The 26579-nt window shown below is 49.5% G+C and overlaps 1 protein-coding gene and 1 long non-coding RNA gene across 2 annotated transcripts in view; one reads left to right on the forward strand and one right to left on the reverse strand.

The window, feature by feature from the left end:
• Nucleotides 1-5161, reverse strand: part of LOC141417873 (uncharacterized) — a 32406-nt gene extending 27245 nt beyond the window's left edge. The window contains exon 1 of the long non-coding RNA XR_012442520.1: nt 4798-5161. This is a non-coding gene — a long non-coding RNA (uncharacterized lncRNA). The remainder of the gene's footprint in view (nt 1-4797) is intronic.
• Nucleotides 5162-6443: 1282 nt separating this feature from the next.
• The window catches only part of Tshz3 (teashirt zinc finger homeobox 3), a 74085-nt gene continuing 53949 nt past the window's right edge, over nt 6444-26579 (forward strand). The window contains exon 1 of the mRNA XM_020153281.2: nt 6444-6929. Coding sequence (XP_020008870.1) covers nt 6890-6929 — 40 coding nt within the window. The 5' untranslated portion in view covers nt 6444-6889. The remainder of the gene's footprint in view (nt 6930-26579) is intronic.

Here is a 26579-nt window from a genome sequence, read left to right on the forward strand (position 1 = left end):
TCCTTTTGTCCAAATACAAGTGATATGCACCAAGTTTCAAGAAATAAAAATGAAAAAGAACGAAGCTTCCTTTGCCCTTTCTTGTGCACCTGCGTGGAGACTTAGTCTTGGTCGGTCTTGCCCGTTTGGAAATTTCGGAACAAACACAAAATCAAAATGTGTATACGAGGCAGAAAAGAAGGAGCGATGTAGGAAAAGGGAAAATGAGTTCTCCCTGGTCTTGCAAATTTCCTGGCTGTTTACTGAGGCCACCCTGCCTATCTGGTCTGCGAGAACCAGATAGTTTGATTTGTGGGAGCACCCCCCCACTTCTTCAGCTTCCCGCATTCGAAGAGCCGGGGTTCAGGCCAGCATCGGGGTGCCCACGCAATGGCTGAATACCGACAGGTACCCCGGAGCTCCGCAACCGCACGCAGGTCTGCGTAGGCACCCACCGGGTCCTGGCGAGGGGCGCGCGCCACAGCGGGTGCAGCCATCTCCAGCGCAGGTTTTGTTCGTTTGTTTTTAACTCTGCCCAAATGGGTACCCCCCCAAAAAAAATCCACTTCACCCAAAGAGGGGTGTCTCTGTGTATGTGTGAGGGGGGTGCAGGCAACGTTGTAGCGTGGAATCCGGGAAATTCTCCCCGAATCCAAGGTCTGCACGTGGCGCTCGCTCGATAAAAGCGCACTTTGCAGATAAGTGCGCCCTCCAAACTGGGCTGAACGCACGTCTATCCTCTTTAGACCGAAATGCAAAGATTTTCTATTTCTTTTATCTTTGACCTCCTAAAAAAAGTTTTTCGAAAGTTCGGTAAATGATAGAACGAAAGCGCATTAAGGAAAAAAAGGGAGATAGTTGAAGGTGCACAGATGGGCGCACTAAAGTAGGGTGGTGGAGGAAGAAGGAGGAAACAGGAGAACGCAGCGGCCGGGAATCTCCCAGCCACATTCCTCTTTCCTCCTCTGCTAGGGAGTATAGTTTATTTTTTTAAGGCGTTTATAACTGCCTGGAAATTCGGAATGGGGGAGGATGATCTGGGGGCGCTACCGTGGGGAGGGCTACACCGGATCAGCAGCTTCCCACCAAACTTCTCCCGACTCTAAGTCACGCCCTGGAGGGCCCTGCCATCTGGGGGCCCAGCTTCTGCCAGGACCCCAAAGACTGCTGGCATCCAGACAGTCCCAGAAAGCGCAGGTCCTCTTGCTTTTAAGACAAGTGTCCTATCCTGGAGAAAAACGGCGATCGTGCCTAGGGTATGGTGGCAAAGTTGGGCCGTATCTCTCCGTTCCCCTGCCACACGAAATAGACCAAGTAGGAAATCCCAAGGGGAGAGGGGGAGTTGGGAGTGTGTGCGCGCGCGCGAGTGCACGTGCAAGTTGCAGGCTGGGGAGGCGCTTCACATTCCCAAAGCCAATTCTTTACTTTGCATTCAGAGAAGCTCCCTATTCTTCCAAGATTGTCCCCCAACCATCCTCAACCACATCCCCGCGCGCCTGACGCAGCTCTTCAGAAACCCTCCACAGAAGTGGCATTAATATACCGCTCCGATTTCCGAAGGTTTATTTCACGTCAAAACTGTAAAAGTTCTTGGGAGAACTTACAGACAAAACATCTGGTTCTTTAAAACAAAGCCACCGGAAAAACAGAAACAAACTTCGCCGCTGTGCAAATGCCCTTTTAGCAAACAGTTTACAGCCTGGAGAGGGCCTGGCCCCAGGGTTGAGTCCTGGGTGGGGCCCAGTTCCTAGTGGAGGTGTGCAAGTAGCCGGTGTGCGGAGGGGTAAAGAAGACAGGACCCAGCCATCACTCTGTTCCAGACAACCGCAGTCTGGAGGGCGCCTGGTACCGGCTAGCTCCCTTACTGTGGCTGGCCCTGGGCTCTCCAGAGCCCCACACCATGGCCAGATGTTTCACACCTTGAAAACAGGTGCAGGCTCCTGAACTTCTAAATCAGTCTGCCTTGTCCTTCCAGGTGGTCTCTGCCTCCCTGGTGGCACCAAGAACACCTCTCCAAGGTCACAATTTAGGCCCTAGGTGACGCCTACCTTGGCTCCTCCTTCTGGAGTGGCAGGGACATTGATGCCTTCTTTTCCCTTTCTTTCCCCCCAGGTGGCCACCCCAATGAGGACACACATCAACAGGCCAGATGGGCTGTCACCTACTGCCCTCAATTGCCACCTTGCACACGAACTCGGCTGCCTCCCGGTGGTGGACAAGCTTGGATTTGTGTCTCCTGTACTGTGTGTTGCTGGCCAGGTCCCCCAACCCCTCCACTGCACCTGTTCCCACCCCTCCAGATGGGGCTTTGGTTAGCCAAGATCAAGAATGCTCCTGCTGTCCAGGTGGGGAGACCCATGCAAAGAGGCTCTGGGAATGGGGTTCACAGCTCCTTGAGTTCCCAAATGTGCAGTCGGATTTCTAACCCCTGACTTAGAGAAACCCCACTGGAAGGATCTATGCAGAATCTTGACCATGGAGGTCCACTGGGTGTCCACTGGGCCTGAGATGCACTCTTGGGGGTCAGGAGTTTGTGGCCCCAGGAAATGTTTTGGGCTTATAATGTAACCACCCAGTTCCAACAATGTCAGCCTTCAGCTTCTCCTATGGGCTTTGCCATGGGGTGTTTCTGAGGCTTCTTTCATTACCCATCTTTCTCCTTCTACTTTTTAGGGGTTTAAAAATTTATTCCAGGAAGCATGGCACCTCCCAGAGGTGGATGCATTTGGCTTAGATGTTTCTATCCAGCATAGCTCAAGAAGTCACCAGGTGCTTACATGGGCCAAACCCCATGGTTGCTTTCCAAGGACTCTTTGAAGAGTGAAGTAAAAAGAATTCTGCACAGTGTTTAGGAGAATTCTGTCTCTTCCAACTGTCTGGGGCTTTCCAGAGACTAGTGTAAAAACAGCTGGCCCACTGTACATAGTATACAGAGCCTGTATCCCAGGGCCATGGGTACTCTCCCTTTCCTGTAGGAAGAGTTCCTGCCAGCACCTTTCTTTGCAAGCGGTCTCTGGCCTCCTCCTCCTGAAAGCGGCTCCTTTTCCCTTCCACCTCACAAACCAAGCTGTCAATAGCCGCTAAGGCTTTCACCCCGAATGTACAGTGGATTCTGAGGACCAGAACTCAGCAGGCACCCAGACAGAAATATTTGCAAGAACAGTAAAGTCAGGTGAAATGCCAGCTACAGAGCTCACACAGATATCCAAAGAGTTAAGTCCAGTTACACCCTTCCCCTAAAGTTCTTACATGGAGGACATGAAAGGCCCTTTGGTGAGTCAGACTGATCAGGGATGTTCACCCTCTGGACATCCAGTGGTAATAACTGGAGAATAGGTGGCCCACAGCCAAGGTCAGTCAGCACTCTGGAAGAAAGGGCGCCAGGAACTATCTGCAAAACTCTGGTTTCTCAAAGGACATGGATGGCTCTGTCCTATCCCCTTGTGAAAATAACGTGTGGATTACAGACACTATATCTCCCGAAATCAAACCCTTAGTTTTCCTGGAGACTCTAGTTTTCTTCCCCTCTGCAGCTTCTCGGGGTCAGGCCTTTGTGCAGAAGCAGCTAGGCGGGGCCAGGTAAAGTTTTATAGTGAGATGTTCTGACCCAAACCTGACGGACTTGGACAAACTAGCAGCTGCCCAGGTGAAATAGACTTAAGCTCCTGCAATCAGGTAGCTTCCGGGTCTACCTGGTGGTTGGTGCTAATTTGGGAAGCACTGTTTCCTTTTCTCCCAGCCACACCCAGCCCACAGAAAAAGGGCCGAGAACACAGTGGAATATAAGGAGGGGATCAACTCAGCTCCTTTTCGTAGGTCCCATTCCCTTAAAAGGACCTGAAAAACTACTAATGTGTTGGGGTCCCCAGATTAAGAGGGACCAGTGCATGTAGTTAAAAGAACACAGTGGAGACCAGTGAGTGATCCAGGCTGTGCCAAGCCTGGGCCACATTCCTGTTTTGCATGTCCCGCCCGGCCAGGCAGTGCGGACGCGGTGTGCACTCCGCATAGCCCGCGTTGTGCGTGACGAGCTGTCGCAGCAATGTGCAGCCCACTGACACTGATGAATGCGCCAATGGTTGGACGGACAGATGTTAGGGCGGATCGCACAGCGCGCAGCGCCTGGGCAGGGGAGGGCTAGGCACCGGTGAGCGGCGGGTGGCAGCGGGCGACACGGAGATCGAGCTCAGGCCGCGGCCTGCACGGGGAGGGGACGGAGGGAACCAAGGTTGGGAGAGCAGCGAGGGCAAGGAAAGGAAGAGCGAAACACCGTCATGGCCAACTCCCTGCCCTGGGGTGCATGGCGCCCAGCGCTGTGCGCATACCGCAGCGGGAGGTCGATGCCAGGCAGGTGAGCCTGGGGGCCGGCTGGAGTTGATCTCGCACGGCGCCCACCTTCCTCCAGGTCAGGGACGCCCAGCACGACTACCAGAACCTTGAGGCCGCCGGCAGCGCCTGCCGACTCACCATTCCCTCGCTCGCAAGAAGCGGTTCACACGCCACAGCCGCGTCTGCCGGGCTTGGAGGGGGCCGCCGATCCTGCCGCAGGCACCCGGCACGCGCGGTGTCCCCACCCCACGAGTACGCCACACATAGCCAGCCCACCCTGGGGCCCTGCCACAACCCGCCTCCACGGCTCCTGGCCCCGGCCCCGCCCGGGGTCCGCGCCCCGCAACTCCGAGCGCTTCAGCGCGCGCCAAGGCGCCGGAGGCGGCTTTATAGCCGGGGAGAACGGAGGTGGCCCATCAGCAGTCGGGGAGGCGTCTGGACCGAGCCCAAGCCCGCGGGCTGGGGGCGAACAGAGACTTTTGATCTTACCGTCAGGGTGAGATCTCGCTCTCCAGGTCTAAAAGAAAAGAGAGCATGCTGTGAACTTTTAAAACAAACTTGCAAAAACAATCGCAAGGAAATATAAAAATAAAGAAACAGGGTTGAAGAAGAGAGAGAAGATTGAAAACAGAAACATAAGGGAAAAAATAAAAAAAGAAAGAAGGGCCAAGGATTGCAGCTCCCGGAGCGCTCAGGCAATCAGTCCCAGGGCGCGGGGCGCCGGCCCTCGCCAGGACTGTGGCCTCCGGGCCCGCGGGAGCCCAGGGCCCCGGCTGGCGGGCCCAGACGCAATGTCGCCTCGGGGACAGTAGGCCTGGAGGCCGCCCCCGCGCCCCCCGCCGCCAGGCAGCGCCCGGAGCCGGCCCCGCCGCGGCCGCCCCATTCCCGGCCCGAGAGCTGGCCCAGGGAGACGCAATCGAGCCCGCAGCGCATCGATGCGCCGCCGCCCGCGCCGCTCGGGCTCCAGCTCCCGCTCCGCCGCCGCCCGAGGGTCGCCCGCATGAGCTCCGGCCCACCCGCGCCCTCGCCGCCGCCGGTGAGTGAGCCCGCGTGGCCCTGCCGCCAACGCAGCCATGCCAGCTCCTCCTCCCCCGCGGCCCGGGCCAGCCGGCGCCCCAGCGACCCCAATCACCCAATCAATAATCAATTCCCTTCATCCACAACTGCCCACAGGCCGGGCACGACTGGGTGGCCCCTTCTCAGGGGCGCCGTGGGGCGGGGGATGGGCACAGGAGCCCGAGTTTCTTCTCCCGCCCCCGTCCCGCCCTGGGATCCGCCGGCGCCGTGGGTGGGGGTGGAGGGGAAGGCGGCACTGGCGCCCAAGGGGGCGAGAGGCCGGATGAAGGGACCACTATCATCCTAAAGTCGGGAGAGGAAACTTGGAGGCACCCCCTCCCATAGTGACCCCCCGAGACGCGCCCAGGAAAGTTTGCCCGAGGAAAAAAATAGGGGGAAGTAGCAACGGTGGGTCCCAGGGGAGGAGCCCCAAAGGAGGCGCGGGTCTGAGGGCGGCCCCCACCCAACTCCGGCCCGCGCCTGCCTCCTCCCTCGAGGGCGCCTGAGGGCCCTGGCATCCTTGGGGGGCGCGATCCCAGACTGGGGCACCACTCTGGGGCTTTGGACACCGCGGGTGGAGAGGAGTGCGGGCCGGGCGGGGCGGCGGAGGGGCGGCCAGGGGGCGAGGCGGGGTGGGGAAGAGGGGTGGGCGGGGGCAGCGGGCGCTCCGGGACAGGCTCGGCTGGGCCGGCGCCGCGCCCCTGAGTGCGCGCACCGGGCGGAGGCGGAGGGGCGGCACCCGATCGGTGGACTGGGCGGGGGTCCTAGGCAGGCCCCGGGGCCCGGGGGTTGGGGGCGCGGCGCCCCCGCGGGCAGGCGAGTGACGCGATCATCTCCTTTTCCTTTAAGCTTGCCTGTTGCCGACGCCGCCGCTCCAGCCGCGCCGCGGGCAGAAGACTGGACCGCTGAGCCCCGGGGCCGCGGCGGCGGCGGCTGCGCGCCCCCCCCACCCCCCGGATGCCGTGACCCCCTGCCCGGGGGCGGAGGCCGGGGCAGGACCGGCCGGGGCCGCTCCCGCGCGTCTCCTCCCACCCCTCTGCCCGCCTTCTCCACCCCCCACTCTCTCCCCGCCCCCCAGCCCCGAACCCCGCGCACCTCGTCTGGGGACGGGGCGGGGGGGGGCAGGGCCGCCGCTCCTCCCCGCCCCCTCCTCCTCCGGCCTCTGGAGCGATTTGTCAAACTTCCCATTCCGCCGGCAGCGCGGTCCTCCTCCTCCTCCTCCTCCTCCACCTCCTCTCTGCCTCCTCCTCCTCCTCCCCCCGCGCTCCTCCCTCCCCGCGCCTCCCTCGCCCGCCCGCCCTCCTTCTTCCCTCCGCACGTTCGGGGATCGCGGCGGAGCGCGGCGCGGGGGGGACGCGGAGAGCTGGGGCGCAGCAGCATCTTGCGGGCGGCCGCTCTCCGGGGGGGAGGCTGAGAGCAGGCCCGCCTCGCCCCCCCCGCGGGCCCGCCGCCCCTCCCTCCCTGCTCTCAGCCCGGCAGCAGCGGCGGCGGCGGCGGCGGCAGTGGCAGTCGCCGGAGAAGCATCATGCCGAGGAGGAAGCAGCAGGCGCCCCGGCGCGCAGCAGGTACGAGCCGCTTCCCCTTCCCTCCTCCTCCGCTGCTCCTCTTCCTCTCCGCGCCCCGCGCCTCTGGCCGCTGGCGTCCCCCCCCACCCCCAACCCCCATCCCGCCCCATCCCCAGCTCCTCGTCCGGGTCCCTCTGCCCGCGCAGCGCCGGAGTAACTCCGGGTGCCCGGCTCGCTCTCCGCGCTCTGCTCTTCTGGGTGCGCGCGCGCCGGCCGCGGGTGCCTGGTGCCCCCCGGACGCCCCGGCGCGCTCTGCCCTCTTCCCGCTCTGCATCCCACTTTGGGGGAATCGCGCTCCGGGCAATGTGTGAGCCGGAGCTGGCTGGGGGTCCCCGCCTCCCCCACCCCGCGCGAACTGCAGATGGATGGGATGGAGCTGTGTCTTTCCTTTCTGAGGGGGGCGGCAGGGGTCACCTGAGTTCTCTGGGACATCTGTGTCTTCCTCGAGGCGGGCCGACTGTGGGGGACTGTCCAAAGAGAGACGGGCAGTGAGAGAGCTACCCGGTGGGTCCCTTTGGCTGCCTTCCTGATAATTCGACTGATCCTTCATTTTATTGGGCCCAAACCGGGCACAGTGGATACCAGAGCGCACAGGGTCTGGGTATTGTCAGATGACTGTCAAGTCGGTGTTGGATGCTGGCATGTCCTCCTTCCGTTTGTGTCTACTTACCCCACCCACTGCCTTTCCTTCTTACTCCTGAGCACTTAGTTCTGGGACATTTCTGACTACCCCTCTTCCTCCTCTACCGCCCTCCCCCCCACTTTTTTTTTTTTTTTTTTTTTTTGCCAGGAGTGTCAACTCCTGTTAAGACTAAGCTGATTTTTTTTTTCCTTTTCTGGAAAAAGCATCATTGAAAACAAAACCAAACCCACACACATAACATTATTTTGCAATAATGCTGGTTTGGGGGCATGTTGCCTGGAAGAAGGGTTTCTGGCCCATTGCCACTGTTGATTTGATGACTGATTGATCGCCTGTCATGCTGTTTGCCTTTGATCTATTCATTCCCAATAAACATCAATAAATCACTTGGAATAGTGAGGCCAAGCTCTGTGACGTCAGGAGGGCCCTGTCAGTGCAACTTCGGGGGGATTTGGGACGGAGTGCTGAGAGAGAAGACCACATATGGACGTGATGTATTCTGATACAAGTAACACTTAGATGTGCAGGGAGTTCAGATGTTGTCTGAAGGGGCGGGTTACCTAGAGGTTCTTTCCTTTTTTTCCTCTTTCCTTTCCATTCTCTCTGCTTTTGCTGGAAGAGGGAAAGGCAGTGAGAAAGGTCAGGGCACTGGCGCCCTGAGCGCTGGCGTCCCACGTTGGTGATAGTGATGGTGATTTCCATCAGGCCAACTGGGCACTGCCAGGGGAGCTCCCACACTGTGAGCACCTTGGCCTCCCTTCTCCTCACACAGGGATGCAGAAAGGGAACCAACCTTGTTCTTTCTTCCCCCCCAGAAATGTGCTTGTCTGTCAGGGTGTTAAGAAAACCTTAGCAGAGGATAGATGGTGTTTGGTGCATAGAATGCAGGTTCTACTTTCTGTCCTGAGTGTTACCTAAATGTAGAAAGTTTGAAAATCCCCATTGTACTTGCAGGGAGCATGTGGTTAACTCCAGGTTGATGCTTCTAGCTAGTTCCACCTTCTTTAAATTCCAAGTTCAAGCAATGAACAAGCTCATCTACCCCAAAATAAACTCTGAAACTTCAGAGGACTCCACAAAGTTGGGAAGTAGGAATATCTTGGGTTTCTTCCAGTCTGTGCAATTTTTCCTTTCCTTTTTGGATACGTGTTTTGAAGGTATCTGTGTGCCTCAAACGAACCATATGTGATCACATTTTTACATCTGGGTTAGAACTGTCTTCAGTTCATCTTTTCTGTACCCACCATGCCCATCTGAGACTCTTCTAACTTTTGTCTAAAAATATTGGAGAAGGAGGAAGTGTATTGTTGGTTTTATTTTTGTTTATTATAATTGTTATTATTTTTTAAAAAGCAGCCTGTTCACTAACCTTTTTGCATCTCTTCAAAACCCAGCCTGGAAATCTCAGGTCACTTAAGAAAAATTCATTCTTTAAAAACTTGACTGCAGAACTGATGGGAGCTGGAAGGATGGTTTTGCTCTATCAAAATGACCCGTCAAAACGACTTTGTTTCATATTTGATTTAATTGTCTCTCTCCTGACATGCACATTCATCAGTAGCTAATGGTCAATCAGAAGTTAGCAACATGAGTGCTTTCTTTCTTCCCCATACCCTGGTTTTGGATTTACTATATCAGAATGCCTTTGCCTAATGGAGAAGTCAGGGAGGGGATGGAAAATAACAGAAGGACTACTTATTTAAGATGAGGAGAGAGAGAGAGACCTTTTCACATTTAGGCTGGCGGTAAGTATGCCCAGGTCAGTAAGTGAGTGAGTTGTCTGAAGGTTCTTTCTTTTCCCTTTTCCTTTTTAAATTTAGATGGATGAGAAACTTCTCATTTCTCTCTCTCTCTCTCTCTCTCTCTCTCTCTCTCTCTCTCTCTCTTTTAGTTCTCACAGCTGTAAGTTATAAGGTTCATGCCTGCTTTTGTGGCATACGGAGAGTGATGACAAATTGATTGCTTTGTACTGATAGAAAGAGAGTGGGAAAAAGAAAGATGTCTGCTGATTGGTAACTGGAAATCCAGTCTCCTTCCCCACCCTGCAACCTTGAGAATACTCGAGAATTTTTTTTTTCCCCTCCAAACTGAAAGGTCCGCTCAGCCATAAAAAAAGAAAAGTTGTTTTGCCAGCTTCGTTAGTGCTCACCTAATTAGCTGTAAACCTGATGGATTCCTGACAGCTTTAATGATTGGGGATGACAGACTCAACGCAGTGTCATCTAGCAGAATTAGGTTTGGAGCTGGTTTGATGTAATCAAGTTGATATTACACAGTCCTGGCTGCCTTTAGTTGTGCATTAACTCAATTTTCTGCTGCAGGTGACAAATGGGCTTTGGTACCTGGATAATCATGTCATAGGAATTAGAGCCCTTTTAATGGTCTGGGGTAGAATAACAACCACAAAAGGGCCTAGAGCTGAGAGCACTTGCAGGCTTCATACACAGGTGCACACAGCCGCCAGAATATCTAGGCCAGATGAACCCTTGGTCACCGGAAGGCCCAGTCTGGCACCAAGAATCAATCTCTGAAATAATGTATTTCTGTAGTTTGGGATGTTTTTAAATAGGAATTAGCTTAATCTCTGAGAGAGAGGGACAGAGAGAGAGAAGGAGGGGGGGGGAGAGAGATGTTTTTTTACATGCTGAAGAGAAACCTGGACTGGAGTTTGCCTTTTTTCTTCAATGTGCAGTTTCATTTGTGCTGGGCTCAGAGACATGAAACCAGGTGAGCCAAGGCCAGGGTCCTTTTAAGCAAAATGACCATTGTACCTTGCTTAAAAATATGACCCTTGCTTACTTGTCATGTTTGTTTTAAAACAAGCATTTTCTGAAAATACCAGAAACAAATTTATGTAAGAGCAGGTCATATTTTTATCATGCACATACATTTTTCTGAAGAAAAATGTGAAATTTTAGAAGACCTTGCCCTGTGCTTAAAAAAAAAAATTCTCAACCAGAATCAACTTGACAATGACCCTCCTGTTAGGATGACCAGGGAGTATTGTGAGAGTGAGCCTTCAAGCATCCAGACTTTTATAAAACAGACTTGAGGCCCACTTAGGTTTTGCTGGTGTCAGGGAACACTGGGATGGATGGAGGAGGTTTCATGTTGCCCGTTGCCATAGGCCAGCCTAAGAGGTGGTTCACCTGCTGGTGTCCAGAACGTACCTGGGATGTGTGAATCATGTATGTGTTCGATAGCGCTCTCTCTCTCTCTCTCTCTCTCTCTCTCTCTCTCTCTCTCTCTCTCTCTCTCTCTCTCCCTCTCTCTCGCGCGGAAGCCCTGGAACATCCCAACATCCCAGAGGTCTTGTGAGCATAATCTTGGGCATTTCTTCCCTCTTAGAACTGCCACATGTTCTCTCTTCATACAGGTAGTCTTCTCTGTAGCAAGGTAGCATAGAACTCTCTTTGCCTGTAGTACAGTTATTTTTTTTTCCTTCCCCATTTCGTACGAAATGAGAGGAACGGTGTGAATTTTCAAAAGGAAAATCAAGAAGATAAAGGAGAAAAACAAAAGAGGACAGGAAGGGAGGGTTCTCCCTCGGACAGATGTCCACATGGAGGAGATCATCCAGCATCAGCTCTGTGTCCCCATCCTCCTGACAACCGTCACTGAAGGCTTCAGTGCTCTCCAGGGCCACCCTTCATTGTGAGCAGTGGATGTTGTCATTTTGTTCTGGGTTTTGCCTTGAGCGAGTTTGTAAACGGTAGCAAGATAGTCAATAAGTGATGTATCAGCAGTTATCCCCAGATCGCCTCATAACTCTGAGTGCCCCTACCTCCCCCCCCTTTTTTTGTTTTAGTAAAGATGATTTGTAAAGTGATTAGAATGAAGGCCCAGGTGAGTTCATGGAATGAAAACCTTATCCTTCTCCTTGCCTTTTACTTCTGGAGGAAGGATCATCGTGAGGCCAGGGTGTTTGCACCCTTGGGGTCCCTTTTACACCTGTGCAGCTGGCCACTGTGACACATAGGCCTTATTCTGACTCCATAGCCACATTGACTCCAGAAATGCCTGCAGTGTACCTACTCCAAGTGCAGCTCGGGAGAGCTCCCCGCTGGTTCTGTTTAATTCTCCCTGTCCCTGGACAAACTACTAACAGCTTTGATCTTGTAGTCTAAACTAGTCATAATACCAATAAAAAATAAAGTGGGGTGGTGTCTCCCGCTCTGTGTGAACATCCATCCGCTTGGTTAAGTTAACCCAGTCTTGCAAGTAACTGTGTTGTTTCACCCTGTGCCATTGCCCCACAGCCTGTGTGTGTGTGTGTGTGTGTGTGTGTGTGTGTGTACACGAGAGTGCTAATATTCTAAATTGTGGTTCTCTGCAGTTGAAAAAGAAAGGTGAATACAGTATATTGTATTTGGTAACAATGATATGGACTAGTACATCCAGACAGAAAATGTGCAGCTGTAATTAGACTCGATAGACAGTCATTTTTAAATTGTTTGACACGTGCATAAAATAGTCATATAATAAGATAAGATGACAATTTTATGTTAGCGTGATAAAGTGGCCTGATACATGCATTTAAATGTCTGTAAGCCTTTTTTTTTTTTTAAAAAAAAAATCCCACAGATTTAATTCTAGTTTCCAGTGTTTGTAGTTAGCCAGCAAAATTAAGTTTTTAAATCCTACCATGCAATGCCTGTGAATATTATTTTTCTCCCTTTCTGGATTTTTTTTTTTTAAGACTTGGATTGTAAGTCATGGGTTCATAGACTTGATAGCTTTCTTAATTTCTTAACATTTGTAAAAATTTACATTAGATGTGATCTTAAAAATTCAGGTCACTGTGACTCGAATAAAGGCTATACATTTTTGGAAATCACTTTTAGAAAAGGCAGTTAGTAGGACGTGATCTTCCTACGACCAAGTTATGCCTAAGTAATTGACATATTTGAGGTTTCGTAATCTGTATTAGAAAGATCACATTGTACCCTTCACCAAATACTGAATATTTTATAAGCTCCATTTAAAAAAGGAGACATTTCTAGCACATACACTTGGTTTGATCAGCATTTAGGTTCTTGGATTTAATTACCTTCAGTTCTGTAAATTATTTCACTATTTCAACCAGAATGGCTCAGAAGATGTATGGGGTGGGGGGAGCCTTTCACTAAAGGTCACATTACCAGGACTTCTTGACCATCAACTAACTACCTTATTTTTCTCAGATCTGCAAAGGTGTGGCTCTCTCTCTCTCTCTCTGTCTTGTACACAGCTACTAAGTGAAAGGTGTGGCTTTGGAAGACTAATTTAAACTTGTTTGGGCTTCATGATCAATTATTAATTCCTACTGTCAGGACACATGTTATTAATTACGACTGTGTTTTCTCCAACCAGAACAGCTGTTGGGGAAGTAGGGTAAGTTCAGATTGTCTTCCGAAGGGAGAGGACCTAAGTGAGCTACTTACAATGTCCTCCTCATATTCCTGCTTCTGGCTTTGAAAATACAGGAATGTAGAGGGCAGAGGGTGGGGGACAGAGGAACCATTATTTGTAGGCCTACGTGGGCGCTGGCAAATGCTATCTTATGTCCAGTTTGAGAAACATACACCTAACTGTCACTGTATTCTGAATCCACTTGGAAATCCGAGGTGTGCACACACACCTGATTTATTTCCAAGCTCAGTTTTGGATTTGTGTTGCACCAATTTCTTTTCTTCTCCTTCTTCCTCTGTGGTAAGCCAGAAGGTCAAGTTCACAGTAGCAAAAAAACAAAATACTCCAAATGCATTTGTTTCCCAACCCTGGAACCCATCCGTAATGGAAAGCAAAGGGCTGTTGGCTGATATGCGTGCAGTGCCTCAATTTCATTTACTTTGGATATCCTTTCTCCATCATTAAATCTAGTCCTATGTACTCAGTATCCTCTGAGTTTTTTGAGAAATGCATGTTGCATAAAATAGGCAATTTTTAATGAACAATTTAATGTAAATGGGTTTTGAATTTAAATTAATATTAATGAAGCCTTGAGTGAATTTATTTTGCATACGTAAAGACTTGTAAGTCTTTCACCCACGAGCTTTTTTTTTTCTTCTTCTTCTTTATGTAGTCATATTGGTTGGGTGGATTCACCAGCACCTTGTAAAGATTTGCACTTTAGAAAAAAATTAAATTGATTTGTTATGTCCTCTAGCATCAGCATCCTATGAGGTGAAAGCATTGCTTGATTTTAAGAAAATACACCTCATTTCTTAGTGAATTTGTCTGTCTTCATTGCTGTGAAGGCTGCAGCGGCTTTGGTACCACTGCAGAAAATACACACCAACAATAGTTACGACAATCAAGATGTTTTCTTTCTTTGGCTTTACCCTCTAATACATTATGTATCCTGGAATAGATGGGAAGTTCTGTAATTAATTCTGTTAGATGTAATTGCTATAATCACTTTGATGTTACACATAATAGAGGTAATATGGTAAGCACACACAAAAAATATAAACACCTTATTGTAACACGATTGCTAAAATTCCTTCTCATCAAATCTGTGTTGAGAGACAAGTGTGGTGGTGGTGGTGGGGGGGTGGCACTCTTTTGGGTCATCGGTGGCAATTTGACTGAACTGGCTTCAAGGAGAGTCGTTTATGGAAGAGGGTGGGCCTTGGCTTGGAGGGTTCTCCAAGCTGGTTGCCTAGGAATCTTGATGCCTGTTTCCTTAAAGATGACGCTAATTAAGACAAGGTTTTTGTCTTCTGTGGATGAGAGAGGTAAACACTTCAGAAGTAGCCATGGCACAAGGGAGGAGAGGAGCTGGGAGGATGGTAGCAGGGGACTCTGAGAACAGGAGATGTGGTTCTATAGGTTTTCTCATGGTGTGGGATTATGGGAAGTGCTGAGTGTGTGTGTGTGTGTGTAAAAGAGAGAGAGAGAGAGAAAGAGAGAGTGCACATGTGATCAGGTGCTCACAGATAAGACCACTTTTCTGTAATAGAGAGAACACTGTAGGATACTGTCTTCATTATTAGGATTCCCTACATTTCTTGGGAGGACAGGGGATGGTGCAATGCCAGGGTGTGGGCTGATGTTGTCCGGTGTACTGGAACCTGCGTGATCTGGGGACCTTGCCTCACTGCCCATGTCCTGCGCTGACCTGGTGCACCCAGCCTAGTTCCCGACCATTGGGGAAGGTGGCCCAGTTCCCCCCCCCCCCATCTAAGTATACAACGCTCCTGGGATGTTTCTGATCATGTGCAAATTATTCTTGCAAGAGATGGGGACACGGCAGGGCAGGAACTTTACCGTTTTGTTTTCTTCTCTTGGACATCTTTCATCTCGTACGTGGATGTCATGGACATCCGTGACTAACTGCACCCTGCCAGACAGAGTGCTACAGAGGCTTCAAGGCCTCACAACCCAGCATCACCTGACCGTTTATCTACCCTTTGCCTATATTTATGTTGTTATTTTTCCTCTTTTTTTTTTTTCTTTTTTTAAAGGCAGGTCTTGCTCTGTAGCCCAGGTTGACCTCCTGCAGGTCTTGCTCTGTAGCCCAGGTTGAACTGGTAACCCTCCTGCCTTGGCTTCCCCAGTGCTGGGATTGCAGGTATGCCCCACCATGCCTGATTTTTCTGGTGTGTTTTTAAGCGATCACACACAGAAACAAAATAATGGCACATGTATGTATGAGAAAGTCTCCTGGGAGGAAGGAGAAGGTGTGTTAAATAAAAGTGGCTCAGAGATTCCCAGCTAGGAAGGAAACAGGGCCTGTCTCCTGGGCCCTGGGCAGGTGGCCTGCCTCTTGCCTGCCCAGGTAGGCAGGGGGCTGGAGAGGAGGAGGATCCTGGTGGTTCCCGGGCTTGGCTTGGGGTCCTCTTGAGGTGACTTCAAGCTGGTTTTGATGGGGAGAATGATAAAAGCTGTGTGATCGGGGCCAGTGTTGACATCCTCTTCAACTTTGACAGCTCCTTCCTTTTCTCTGCTCATGGCCAAGCCTCCCTCCTGCCTCCCCTCCTCCCTCCTTCCTCCTCCTCTGTTTCTTTCTGCTTTTCTCCTGTTTCATGTTCTTGAGCAGTCTCAGAGTCTGGGAATTATTTTTTGTCGGGCGGGAGGGGGAGTGTTGCTTTAGGTTTGTGGGTTGGGCAGGTGTGAGAGGAAATCTCTGGTTTTTTTTTTTTTTCTTTTCTTTTTTTTTTTTTTGTACTGTAGGCCTGTTGCTAATTAATGTTGCTCCATAAGATCCTGTCTGAGTTGAGTAATGTTTTTGATCTTTATGCCTGATAACTGCATACTTAATGAGATTTCAAAGCTGTGAGCCCAGCTCCTCACAATTATTGACAGATGCCTTTTCTTTGCCATTGGGTTCAGCTCCATAAATCCTCCTGCCGTAATGAGGTTCAGTCGTGCCACCCTGGCAGTGAGCTAATGAAAGAGGGGAGGGCGAATGGGCTCATGGCTGTCTGACACATTTTTTTCCTTTAAAATTTACCATGCAGATGTCGAACGGCAGGACGATTACTTGAAACATGCTAATTTTTATCCTGCTTTTGTGTCAGCCCTTTGCCATTAAAAAAATAATAAATAAATAAATAAATAAATAATAAATAAAAGGACTCACCATACTCCCATCCCTTTCTTTTCTTTTTTTAGTCACAATTTTAATAACCCCTGGTGTGTGATTGCTGGGGACACACACACACGCACACGCACACACACACACACGCGTACACGCACACACACGCACACGCACACACACGCACACGCACACACGCGCACACGCACACACACGCGCGCGCACACGCGCGCACACACACGCACACACACACGCACGCACACACGCACGCGCGCACACACGCACACACACACGCACACACACGCACGCGCACACACACACACGCACGCGCACACACGCGTGCGCGCGCATGGTCTTTTTGCAGGTATCCATGGGCAGAATCGTTTTGGAGGGTTTTTCTTTGCTATGGGGAGGACAGAGACTAGCTAAAGTGCCATTTGCCTGGGCCTCCCCGGCAGCCTGGCCTAAGTATGTACTTGAAATGTCGGAGAATTCATTTCAGAGTTCTGAAACTAAATCCTGGTGGAAGAAAGCCATACCACGCCACTGATTTCCTTTTCAGCGGAGTCATACATCACTGACCCACCCTGTCCTCCTGACAGAATGACATGTGTCATTTATCACAGGGCCCAGGCCAGACAGCAGCTAGGGGAGGGAAGCCCAGTTCCTGAGGGATGCTGTCCCTTCCTGCTCCTCCTCCTCTGCTCCTTCTCCTCCTCCTAGTTCCTTCTGTACAGTGCGGCTTGCAGAGAGAGAGCTCTACTGATTTGGCAAGAGGCAGAGGGAGGAGAGAGGAGAGGCAGGGGCGAGGGGAGGTGAGCGCCTGCTTCCTGGATGGCTGTCGGGTATGTGGTGTGGTGCAAGCAGGCATGAGGTTGGCAGAGCCACCAAAGGTGTCTCTGTCCCTTTCCATCCTTTGCTAAGCCATGGATGCTGTCCTACTGTCCATTCTCCCTGTTTTCTTCCTTTGCTCTTTTCTCTCCTTTCTCCCCTTGAGTCAAGAGGGAAGAAGAAAGGTTGACAGGTATCATTCAGGCCAGCCCGGCATGTGAGGGGTGGCATAAATGAATCTGAGGGCCCCTAGTTCCACATGATTCAAACGTGCGTTATTGAAGATGGATGTTCCTTAAAAAAAGATTGATGGTGGGTGCCGGGCTCTGGGTACCATTTATCATTTTGAATATTATTTAGACTTGCCGTGTAAACCTGTAACTTGATAGTTGGACCAGCCGGGGCAGGGTGGGGGTCTGTGTGTATTTCCCTAGATTGGCCTTGACATCTCGTTTATAAGAGAAAGCCTCCCCCCCAAAAAAAAAGAGGATGGGGAGGAGCGAGGTTTTAATTTTGAATAATTTCCAAGGACACTGGGAAAAATGAAGTGTCTGTGATTTACACTCAAGCTAGCAGGCAAATTTCTCTCTCTCTCTGTCTCTCTGCCTTTCTTCCCCTCATAGAGGCAGTCACGTACGAAACATTAAAATATAAACAGAGCTATAGCGCTGAAGCCAGAACTCTTGTCTGATTTTTTTAAACTCTGTCATGCTTAAAAAAAAAAAAAATCTGTATCTAAAAAGCTTAACACAATATAACTTAAAAAAAAACACCGGTTGGCTTGGTTAGTAGTGTGAGAATGAAGAAAGAGACATAGACTTCCAGGTCTCAGGAATATTTCAGATAAAAAATCATTTTTGTGGTTCTCTGCCTCTTCCCCTTTGTGTCTGCACTCTGTTCTCTGCAACTGGACCCCCACCCGCCCCCACCAGGACTGATGTGGACAGCTGTTTCCAGGCTTCTCTGGTTAATCGCCTCTGGGTTGTTTTTTTTGTTTTGTTGTTTGGGTTTTTTTTTTTGGCACCCTTGAGTCCTGCACCAGGACACCCCCCTCTACTGGAAGCACTTAGGGAGGACACAGGCTGGTTCAGTACTGCAGCCCCCAGCTGTTGGAGGGAGGAAGGGAGGGAGGGAGGGACTTAGGGAGGGAAGGAGATTTCAGCAACTCTCTAGCTTTCCTGCCTCTTCAGCTCAGAGGCCTTGCTACCTGACTCCCTGGTGCAAAAAGGAAAAAAACAGGAATTCTGCCAGTCTTTTCGCTCCTGTGTCCTCCACCAAGGGAGCCCCATAGTGCAAATCCAATTTCCAGGCATAGCTATTAAATATGTGACTTTATTTAGGTTTGCTAATTACATTAAAGGCTTCATGTATGACTTACAGCATGCACATTCGTTGTAAAAAAATGATGGGAAAGAAAGTTAGATTGGGTCTTTTTATCTAAAGAAAGGAAGGGATAAATGAACATATCTTAAAAACAAACCTGTATCTGCCATGATGAGGAAAGAGATAAACATATATTCACTGGCCAACTCCCAGCAACTTTGTGTATGTGTTTATTTTGAAATAACTTTTTATTTATTTATTTTCTGTGGTACTGGGGTTTGAACTCAGGGCTTACACCTTGAGCCACTCTACCAGCCCTTTTTTGTGATTTTTTTTTTTTTTTGAGATAGGGTCTCATGAACTATTTTATTTGCCTGGGACATGGCTTTGAACCACAGTCCTCCTGATCTCTGCTTCTGAGTAGCTAGGATTATAAGTGTGAGCCAAGGTGCCCGGCTTGAAATAACTTTATTAGCAGTCTGACAGTTTGCGGTATATACAACATAACTTAGGATTCAGTTTTGGGGTTGTCCAGCTGCTGCCAGAAATTTGGGTAGAATCAGATTCCTATCCTGGGTTGGTGTCTGGACTCCAATCCACCTATAAAACCATGATGCTATTTCTTGCTAAGACTTTCTGGAAGAAGATAGAACTTTGATCTTGGCTCTTGCCCTTGGGGAGTGTTGGAGTAATTGGGGTAAAAGTGTCAATTTTCAGGAACAACTGTAAACACTTTTGATATGAATGACATCATTCCAGTTTTACAGATTAGAAAAACTTTGCTGCTGTTAATAGGTACAAAGTCCGTTTCAGGTATAATTGGTAAGGAACCGAGTGCACTCCTGGGAAGAAACCTTGTTTTGTTTTGTGTCCGCTTTTCTTCTTATCCCTTTTCTCAGTTTTATGGCTGGAGACATGATTTATTGCAACCATCCATCTTGGGGGCTCATCCATCACACCCGGGTTGCTAGGAGATGGTGGTAGCAGCTGTTTGCTTTGAATCAGACAGAAAAGTTGTCAGTCATCAGAGGCAGGTGAATAGCATTAGAAACACACTATTGTCAGACGGAATAATTAATCAAAGAGAGAAAAGATAATTAAAAAGATATGACCCTTGCAAGTACTTGCTCTGGGTTGCTTGGAAGGGGGAAAAAAAAAGAAAAGAAAGAAAGAAAGAAAAACTGCCTGGTCTTTTCTATACACTTAAGCAGCTGAGGGCTGATAAAATATGCACTCTGCACTGCATAGTTTTTAATTAATTGAAAAAGGTTCAACATTCAAAGACGATGGTGAAGAAAAGTCTGATTATGAGCAGAAGTAATATTTATTGTTTGCAGGAAGGCTTTGACACAGAGTCTAACTTTCTGGTACAAATTTCTGGTTTCTCCGGCTGGTGAGAAGGTGACGGCCGGGGCCTTCAGGTAGCCACCGGAGACTGGCCATCCATTCTTCCTGCTCCCTTGGCCTTCACTGTCACTTGTTCCAGTGTCTTGGACCCCAAGGAACCAGAGGGCAACCCTGCTAGCTAGGCTCCTGAAAGAACTGAATTCCTTCGGTAAGCTATAGTGTATATATTTAACAGACATGGGAGGCTTCAAAGACATACCGTGAAGTTCACCGTCAAGTCCACAGGGCAAGGTCTGTTTGTCTCCCTTCACCTGCCTCACATCTACCTGCAACATGATATATTTCCTGGAGGGAAAATTTAAACTCCCTGGACAGAGCCTTGGAGCGTGTCATCCAGGTAGTGATAACCCTGAAACAACCTGGAAAACCTCCGGTCATGATCTAGAGATGATTTGGGGCGTACCCATTGCAGCCTCAAAAACATAACTGGTAGATCAGGAAGTTCCCTTCTTGTTCCCTGTGAAGCTAAAATATTCTGGAGGGATTGAAAAATGTCTTACAGACGAGGTAGAAAAGTGGCATATCTCGAGTTGCCTCAGTTAAGTGTGCTGCAAGCTCTGAAACAGATCTACTCTTTTATTTTTGGATACTATACTTGATTCTCTCACTGTTCTCCTCCCAAAGAATAGCAAGGCTTCTAAAATTAGTGGAAGGAGAAAAGACTTGAATATTAGGATTCAGGAGAAGGAAGAAAGGAACTTTTTTTTTAAGTTGGGACATTATTTTCACCAGATTGCAGTTCACCAGATCGCGGTAATGGTAGCGCCTGGGCCTCCTCCCAGGGGGCACTTGGAGCCCTGAATGGGAGATACAGCTCTGACCTTTTGGTGAGAGACAGATAGATGCCCAAAGGACACTGCCTTGCTTGCTGGGACCCCGCACAGGTGACTCACCCGTTCTTAGTTAGAATTTGACTTCCAGAGAAATGAATGACTTGCATGTCGACTGACTGCTAGGGTTCTTGAGCTAAAACATCCTTTGTAGCCTTCTGAGCTCTCAAGTCATTCTGGGAGGCAGTTGAGTATCTGCTTTTTAGGATGACTCTGAAGTCCAGCATTTTCTGGGACAAGGCTTGTTGTCCATCAGCCAACACAGATTCCAAGTGATGGCTTGGCCAGGCCTCGAGCTCTGCCATTAGATGTCCAGGCGGGTGAGGGGTCCTCCTGCTCCCTGTGAGACCTGGCCATGTGGAGGTGGACTGTGGGGGCAGTTCGTCTCTGCCCTTAAAGGGAATTCTTGTACTTGCTATGTTCCCTTTCCTAATAATTGCTGAGAGAGCCCTTCGCATGATATCAGGCCAAGGAGTTCCAAAATGTGGCATTTCTTCAGGGACAAAGGAAGAAAGTCCTCTGATGTATTTATGATAGGTTTTTTTTTTTTTTTTGTAGTACTGGGATTTAAACTCAGGTCCTACACCTTGAGCCACTCCATCATCCCTCTTTTTTTGGTGAAGGGTGTTTTTGAGATAAGGCCTTGCCAGCTATTTGCTTGGGACTGACTTTGAATCCCCCTCCTCCTGATCTGTGCCTCCTGAGTTGCTAGGATTACAGGCGTGAGCCACAAGTGCCCGTCTCTTATGGTAGATTTTATGAGATCACATACAAAGCATGTCAATCTTTAATGCTAGTGAAATTAGACTGGTATTTGCTTCCCTTAAACAAGGAAACAAAACAAAAAGAAAAAAGAAAAAGGCTTCAAGTTCTGAGAAGTTTATGTAGGGTTTTTTTTTTTTTCCTGGAGCTGTTGAAGTCTAATGGTCCTATTTGTCCAGGTCACCCCTTCGCTGTTTAAGTGACTTAAGGGGGAGAAGGAGGAGAGGAAGGGACAGTGGGGAGGAAAAGCTGAGGGCCAATCTTGGGAGGAGGCCTGTGATCTGACCAGTGAATGTGTTTTGGTCAGGCTTCCAGTCACCACATCCCCGGGTTATGGTTCCTCTGACAAGGGAAGGGACTACAGAAGGATCTCCTGTGTCTTCTGGGGGTGTGAAAAAGGGCTTTGAAAGTCCTTTTTCATCTTGAGAAAACCCCATACTTAGCTGAGCTCCCTCCCAGCACCATCCACTTGCTATTTGAGTATATATCTCAGTGATATGCATCTGCTGCAGTTTGGTGGAAGTCACCTTGGAGTTTCCTAACTCAACTGCCATAGACTCAAAGTGGTGGGCCTGGCATGCAAGAGAAAGCAAGTTAGCATTGACCAATGTGGCTCCCTATAGGTGACGATGTCCTGAGATACCATGCAGTCTGGGTGACACTCAGTGCTTATGACTTATCTGCCCTAGGAGAAGCCCCTAGGAAGGGGCTCAGATTCACATTGGTCCCTAGGAGAAGATGGGGTTCCCTGTGGCCTGCACCTGGGGAAGGCTCCCCTTTTGTGGGGTTTTGTGTCCTGCTTTCAGTTTTTGCTCAGGTGGGTTGTGAAATGCTCTTTCATATATATTAGCCAATACCAGGACTTTGTCATAGATGTGGTGTTTTCTCTGGCTTTTCTGTGTAAGACAGTAGAGGCAGCCAGGGCTGTGCTCCGTGATCGTGATACCTACTGAGATGGTTAGGTGAATAAGTAATAGAACAAACACAGAGTCCGCTGGGCAAAGGGAAATAAATAAAATACCAGCGTGTTCTTGGTTCTGCAAGCCAGGCAGCAGGAGCTCGCTCACATTGGGTCCTGGAGCTGAGACTGATGAGGTGTGGGTGGGGAGGGAGGACGAGCTTATTTGAAAACACATGTACTCGCTCCTTGTGAAAGAAGTGAAGTATTTAACATTTCTCCAAGGAAAACATCTTTCATTACTTGACGTCTTCTGTGGTAATGATTTTTCTGTTCAACAAACAAGTACTTATTAGTGTTCGTGCAAGAACCTGGCTGGGGTGGATAGCAGGACCATTTTTAATGAGAACTGGCTGGCCATGGGGAAAGGGGATCTTGGTTGGCCCAGATGATCCCTGGGTGATAGTTTATTGGTGTCACTCCAGTCACTTGGGTCCCTGAGTTATCTGGCTTTGAGCCTTTTGAGCCTGGCCATGGAGGGGAGCTATGGGCTTGAAGTTTTTTTGTTGTTGTTTTTGTTGTAAAGCAGGAAGTTCCACGGTACTTATTTGGTGGCCTGGAAGGTAGATTTGCTGCTCTGCATGCTGGGAGTTTCTCTGCTGAGGATTTAGCAGTTAAATGGACTGTTTTGCTTGTAGATCATGTGGGGTGGGGGTGGGGCTTGGAAGTTGTGGATCAAAGTCATCCTTCTGTGATGGGTCTGGTTATTGTAAATCACTGTGTTCCAGGAAGAGGGCTCAGGCAACAGCCCAGTGGGCGTGGCTTTGTGGGGAAGGGGACACAGCTTCTCCAGGAGGTGGACCACCATGTTCAAAGTTGTGTGTGCTCTTAATTCTGAGGGCTGCTGGGGATTGGCAGCTGTGTTGTCCTCAGGGTGGGGTGGACATGGGAGGAGCCCTTACCTTCTGCACTCAGACTCCCTGTGGCCCCAGCTCCCTGCACCCTTGACCGAAGCCTTCAGCCCTGGTTTATTTCAGCCGCCTTCTCTTCTATTAGATAATAAGTCTGTGAGCCAATCTGATTGCAATCCTGGCCCAACATGGCTTTTTCTCTGCTTTACCTTGCATTCCTATCCTGGTGTCCCTGAAATGTAGAAATTGTGAATCAAAGCTTTTTTTTTTTTTTAATAAGCCGGTAATTATAGTCCGCTGAACTGCAGGCCTCTCCACGGTGAGAGTGAATATTCTTAGTGACAGACTTCTTAACCAATCTCAGTTGCGGAAAACATCAGTGGGTAAGCCCCCAGATAAAATGCGGTTATGCCTAACCTGGCCTCATCACTCCAAAACGTGGGATTGCCATTTCCTTCCCAGGACCCCCTTCCATTCAATACACGAGGGTCTTCTTCGGCCCTCAGAGCCACTCGCCTGGTGGTTCCCTGTGCTGGGTTGGGGTGGAGAACACATTCCAGAAGTATTCAGCAGTGAGGTGACAGGAGCCGCGTTCTCTGTAATCAATTACTGAGCATCGTATCATGATGTTCCAGATGGAATAATAAAGTTTATGATCAGATTGTCAGGAGGCACAGGGTGTACTACCTCATTGACAATGCCAGAGACAAGAGGGCTCAGCCGGGCTTTTGACTAGAATATGACCCAGGGTCTTAGCAGGGGAAGGTAATTCCGCCCTCCGCTGGTGATTCCGCAGTTTGATGTGAATGGAGACAGTCCATTTTGGAGACACTGGGTGTCTTAGAGGGCACTCCCTTCCTGTGCTCCCTCTTCCTGTGGCTGTCCCCCAGGGAGGCGGCAGGCTGTGCAGGGACCTGGTCACTCTGTCCTTTGCTTCTTGTGAAAGTCCAAACATGCATGGACATCTTATTAAAATCAATAGACTGTCGTGGCTTGACCAGACAGCCCCGACAGACAACTCGGTAGGTGGTACTTAGCAGACAGGCCATGCTCAGGGCCCACGGCCCCAGTGACAAAGCGATTTTGACGCAGGCACCAGCCTGCATCCTTGCAACTCTGTCTGTCTGTCTGTCCTGTTGCCAGCAAGCGCGTCTTCACAAGAGGGTCTGAGTCCCCACGCTGTGACGCCACACTGCAATTCGAGGAGAGCTGCAGCTGTGTGCACTTGTCACATCCACGGCTGCCATCACCGGCACTGCTGTTTTGGTGCTTGTGTAATGCAGAGTCATTTAAAAGTAATAGTTCAGAGCAGATGAGCAGGGTCAGTGACAAAACCAAAAAATGCTACCTCAAGCAAAGAAGGCAAATGAATGCCCCGTTGTAATTCATCAGCGTACCCAAAATAGATAATGCGTGGCTTACTCTGGGAGCTTTTTCTCTTTTTTCTTTTTTTTACAGACACTTTTATTTTTGCAGTACTGGGGTTGGAACCCAGGGCTTGTGTATGCCACACCTGCGCTCCAGCCAGTGACAGACACACTTCTCACTCTTCCCAGCCAGGTGAGCTCATCTCTTGATGGCTCTGTCCACATGGTCTGCGTGCACCTTGCTTCTTAGATGCCAGGTCCTGCAAGTGGTCATCCAAAGGGCTGCGTCCTCACGCTGTTCTTCCTCTCCTGGAATCCTCAGCACTTTTGGGGCTCTCAGTCCTGCCATCAGGTGGGGTAGCCCCCTGCAGAGGCAGATTCTAAAAGTCCAACCCTGGAAGATCCTCCATTTTCTGCTGTTATTGGGTGTATGCCTGCAGCTGTACCCTGCCCAGGGGTAGCCAGGTGGCCTGTGCTGGGAGTCCCATGTCACCTTCTTGGGACAGCTCTTAGCAACAAGGGTCCTGGTACTCACTGGGCACTGGTGGTCACAGGACTCGGGCATCCAGAGTGGTCAGACCCTGGTTTGTAGCATCTCCAAGCAGAAAGGACAAGGACACAGCCTCCTGAGACTCCAGCTGGCAGCTTCAGGTCCAGGCAGGCCGGCGGGCTCCTGTAGAGAGCTGCCCTGCTAGCCGGGAGACTTTTCCAGAACACTGGAAGTCAAAGCAGGTGAGAGACCTGCCAGGTCCATACCAGGCAGCTGCTGAGAGATTTTTGGTGGGAGTTTTATTTATTTTTGCCCCCAAATTCAAACTATCATGGAAGGCAGAGCCGTTTGGAGAGAAACCAACCTTCCAGTAATCACAAAGCAGCTTTTATGAATTAAAAAAGAGAGAGAGAGAGATCTTGACCCTGTTTGAAAGGAAATAAAGGAGGAACCCAGTGTAAGGAAAACAAAAAAAGCTGATGTGACAGTTTTTGTGATTACTCATATCCTAGACTGGGACTTGAGGAAAACAGTTATAATGGAATTTCTTTCTTTCTTTCTTTCTTTTTTCCCCTTTCTTCTGAATGTGTCTCCGCTCTCTTTTCTCCATTAGAGTGAGGAGTGAGTGGTTTGTTCTTGGTGTGAACAAAAAATACATTTTTGGCACACGATCCTTGTACCTGTTGACCCAGGGCTGGTGGGCCTGAAGCTGGAATTCTGTGCCCTTGTAATTAACTCTTAACTGTGAGGAAACCCTGGGCTGCAGAGAGACAGGAATGAGTTGCACAGAACCAGGGGGACTAAAACCCAGGCCTTCCCTCAACTTGACTTGGACATCAGCCTTGAACTCAGGTAAACAACCTGAAGACTACACATAACTCGTCCGGAAGTGAAAAATGTAAAGCCCATCTAGTGGTTCGTTATTATTACTATCTATATTTTATTAACACCACTTAAAAATTATTTTATTGCTATTAATATGCATGTTGCCAGGAGCAATTCGCCAGTTTCCCCAGTGTGACACCAGAGACCCAAAGCAGAGAAGCCTCTACACTGGTTCCATTAAACAAATGTGTGTGCCAGCAAACTGTAGTGTGCTTGTTGCCAGGGCCGACTTTCTACCGCTAATTTCTCGCTGTGCCCTGGAAGATTTGTAATTGTGGTAATGTGATATCAATGTAAACTTTAGCTCTGCTTACACAGGACACACAAGACAGCTTGACACCTTCCATTTCAGCAGTAAGAAATTACGATTGTCTCTTATTTCTTGCTCCGAGCTTAGGTGACCAAGCCAAGAAGTAATTACACAATTAGGGTTGACAAAGCTAGGCCTAACATTTCTTCCCCTTAAGTTTGGGTAGCTTACTTCAATTTTGCATTTTCTTTCACCTTTGTCATTCACAATAAGATATCTGTTTTCATCTCAATAAATGGGAATCTTGTGAAATTTAATGACGAAACAGGAGCTGGTAATTTTCTGTGGATGTGGTGTTTTGAAGTTTAACTGTAGACACCGATGGTCTGTAAAAGTTGACCATTGAGATTGGTGAGGGATGATTGGAAGCTCTCCCATTTAAAATAAAGATTTTTGAAAGGGACTTGCAGATGAGTGCATCTGAAAGGTTGCCTCTTCAAAGCTATCTCCACTTACTGTGGCTTGAGATAAT

The sequence above is a fragment of the Castor canadensis genome, chromosome 16 (assembly GCF_047511655.1).
Source record: "Castor canadensis chromosome 16, mCasCan1.hap1v2, whole genome shotgun sequence".
NCBI classification, from domain to species: Eukaryota; Metazoa; Chordata; class Mammalia; order Rodentia; family Castoridae; genus Castor; species Castor canadensis.